This window comes from Pseudoliparis swirei, chromosome 4 (genome assembly GCF_029220125.1).
Source record: "Pseudoliparis swirei isolate HS2019 ecotype Mariana Trench chromosome 4, NWPU_hadal_v1, whole genome shotgun sequence".
Taxonomy (NCBI): Eukaryota; Metazoa; Chordata; class Actinopteri; order Perciformes; family Liparidae; genus Pseudoliparis; species Pseudoliparis swirei.
Genome location: NC_079391.1, coordinates 34,251,192 through 34,254,529, shown reverse-complemented (window position 1 = coordinate 34,254,529; position 3,338 = coordinate 34,251,192). Strand labels below are relative to the sequence as shown.

Genomic DNA, 3,338 nt, shown 5'->3' with positions numbered 1-3,338 from the left:
GAATTATTTTTGTGGCATTGGGTGCCCTTTTTTGGGGTTTGAGCACCTGCCCCCCAAAATGTCTGCACGTGCCTGATAATATATATGTATATATATTTATACTTATATAAATATATAGATATATGTAGATATGATATCTCCATCTTCACCATCGTCTGTGTTTCTCTCAGCTGGTGTTTGACCTTCAACATGTTTGACCTTCAACATGTTTGACCCCCAGGCCTCAGCTCCTCCTGCCGGGCAGGTCGCTGCCTGCCGGCTCCCAGCAGCTCTTAGTGGTCCTGGAGGTCTTCAGAGGTCTCTCGGTGGTCCTGGAGGTCTGCAGAGGCGCTCCCTCACATGAGAGGACAGAGCTGCACTTCCCCCGCCCAGCGACCACCACCGCCCCCTGGTGGTCACCTCGGGAGTCACAGGCGCTTCTGCTCTTCCTGTCGGTTCTTTGGACAGTTCACTCACATGTGTTATTGATTATTGATTAAACTCTGTGTTGAGTCATAATTGAAACACAGGTAAACAACTTCATTCACCAGACAGTCTGGATGAAGATGTCCACCAGAAGCTTCTCTTCCCCCGGCTGCTCTGCTGGTTTCTGGTCGTTGAAACCAAATAATCCAGATGTGGTTCACAATCAGAACGATGACGTCAGAAACTTTCATTCATTCACATGTTCTGTGCGCGATGCTGCCACCGTGTGGCTCACTGGGGAACAGCATGCAGGGCAATCACACGCACACACGTGTCCTGCTCTGTGCTCTGATACTCCAAAGTGACCTTTGATATTTTCTGACGTCATGTGTTTGAGCGCCACCTGGTGGATGTGATATAGATGTAAGATATTGTTATGAGTTTGTGATAATTAAGATGCAGCCTGATCTCGGCAGGACTTTTTTAAATGCTCCGCTGGCTCTGACGTCTCTGTAGCGGCTGAACATGAGATATAATTTGGTTTGGAGGATCTAACGAGCACAAAGAGTTTATTATTTATTCACAGATAACGTTACATCAGTTTGACTGAGGGTTAAGATTCATAACTTCATATTTTAATTAAACTTTAACGTTGAACTCATGGTGTCTTTTTACTTTTGACCGAATAGAACTATATATACATACATATATATCAATATATATGTATGTATATAACATATATATATATCCACATACATAATTCAAAATAAAATAATTATATTTAAAGAATAATGAAAAAAGCAGGGTCGTCATATTTTTTTTGACTGTAAAAAATAATTTACAGTGAATAATTAGAGTGAACTCAGGAGCAAGAACAGCTGATGTGGTGACGTCATCAAGTCAGCTGCTGGTCCAATCGCAGAAAGACCAGAAAGATCAGAGAGACCTCCTCTCTCCTCTCGTCCTCCGTCCTCTGGAGTCTGGACTCCTGAGACCAGACTCCAAAAGAACACAAGTCTGTAGTCGTGTTCTTTGAATTGAGAAACGCCGATGGAGTCGGCTGGGGCAGAGAGGCAGGCTCCTCCCTCGTTCAGGCTCCTCCTCCCTCGCCCCTTCCGGTACATTATACATACATTTGAGATTTCTTGAATAACCGAGACAAGAGAATCATGTTGAGGAAACTCCACGACTACTTGGTTCCTCTAGTGTGAATAAATAAATGTCGCTTCAGAGTTTGCGTGTGTGCAAATGTTTTACCACACAATGAACAACTAAAGGGTTTCTCTCCAGTGTGGACAGGCATGTGAGACTTCAGGTGTCCCTTTAGTTTAAACGTTTTACCACACACTGAACAGCTGAACGGGTTCTGTCTTGTGTGGACAGTCATGTGATAGTTCAGGGTTCCCTTTTGTGTAAATGTTTTACTACACACTGAACATCTAAAGGGTTTCTCTCCTGTGTGGACAGGCATGTGATCCTTCAGGGTTCCCTTTTGTGTAAATGTTTTACTACACACTGAACTGAAGGGTTTCTCTCCTGTGTGGAGATACATGTGATAGTTCATGGTTCCCTTGTGTGCAAATGTTTTACTACACACTGAACAACCAAATGGTTTCTCTCCGGTGTGGACAGCCATGTGTCGCTTTAGATCACCATTGAATCGATATCTTTTGTCACACACAGAGCATTGAGCTGTTTTCTCTCCGCTGTGGACAGCCATGTGTCTCTTTACATAACTATTGTATCTAAATATTTTTCCACAAACAGAGCATTGAGCTCGTTTCTCTCCCGTGTGGACAGCCATGTGTCTCTTTAGCTCGCAATTGAATCTAAATATGTTGTCACACACAGAACATTGAACTGTTTTCTCTCCTGTTTTGGAGCTGCTGGGTTTCTCCAGATGTCCCTGGTGGTCAGAGCGTGCAGCACATGCAGGCGAGCTGCTTGATGTAGTTCCAGGACTACAGTTCACATCCCTTATAGGGACTTCTTTGTTTAGCAGAGGGTTCTCATCTGACTGAGGTTCCTGAGTCTCCTCCCCATCATCACTGTACTCAGTCTCATCAGTATCTGGTCCTGGATCACTTCCTGGATCTAACTTCCTGTCTGGTTCTGGTCCTCCACAATGCGCTCCATCAGCTTCTGTCTCCATCGGTTCAGTTTGACTTTGATGAAGCTGAGAGGACTGAGCTTCCTCTTCATCATCTTCCCTCTTTACAGGAGAGACTGAGAACCTGATACCAGCCTCCTGCAGCCCTGGAAGCTGATCTCCCTCCTGATTGGTCCAGAGGTCCTCCTGGTCCTCTTTGATGTGGGGGGGCTCTGGGTCCTCCTTGATGTGGGGGGGCTCTGGGTCCTCTTGGATGTGGGGGGGCTCTGGGTCCTCTTTGATGTGAGGGGGCTCTAAGTCCTCCTGTTCCTCTTTGATGTAGGGGCTCTAAGTCCTCCTGTTCCTCTTTGATGTGGGGGGGCTCTGGGTCCTCCTGTTCCTCTTGGATGTGGGGGGGCTCTGGGTCCTCTTTGATGTGAGGGGGCTCTAAGTCCTCCTGTTCCTCTTGATGTGGGGGCTCTAAGTCCTCCTGTTCCTCTTGATGTGGGGGCTCTGGGTCCTCCTGGTCCTCTTTGATGTGGGGGCTCTGGGTCCTCCTGGTCCTCTTTGATGTGGGGAGGCTCTAAGTCCTCCTGTTCCTCTTTGATGTGGGGGGGCTCTGGGTCCTCCTGTTCCTCTTGATGTGGGGGCTGTGGGTCCTCCTGGTCCTCTTTGATGTGGGGTGGCTCTGGGTCCTCCTGGTCCTCTTTGATGTGGGGGGGCTCTGGGTCCTCCTGTTCCTCTTTGATGTGGGGGGGCTCTGGGTCCTCCTGGTCCTCTTTGATGTGGGGGGGCTCTGGGTCCTCCTGGTCCTCTTTGATGTGGGGGGGCTCTGGGTCCTCCT

The 3,338-nt window shown here is 47.6% G+C and overlaps 1 protein-coding gene across 1 annotated transcript; it reads right to left on the bottom strand.

Moving 5' to 3' along the window:
- Positions 1-968: 968 nt before the first annotated feature.
- LOC130193041 (gastrula zinc finger protein XlCGF8.2DB-like) lies at positions 969-2,732 on the bottom strand. The gene has a single exon (XM_056413355.1). It carries the CDS (start codon positions 2,555-2,557, stop codon positions 1,595-1,597), a length of 963 nt encoding a protein of 320 aa, XP_056269330.1. The 5' UTR covers positions 2,558-2,732; the 3' UTR covers positions 969-1,594.
- Between the last annotated feature and the right edge of the window lie 606 nt (positions 2,733-3,338).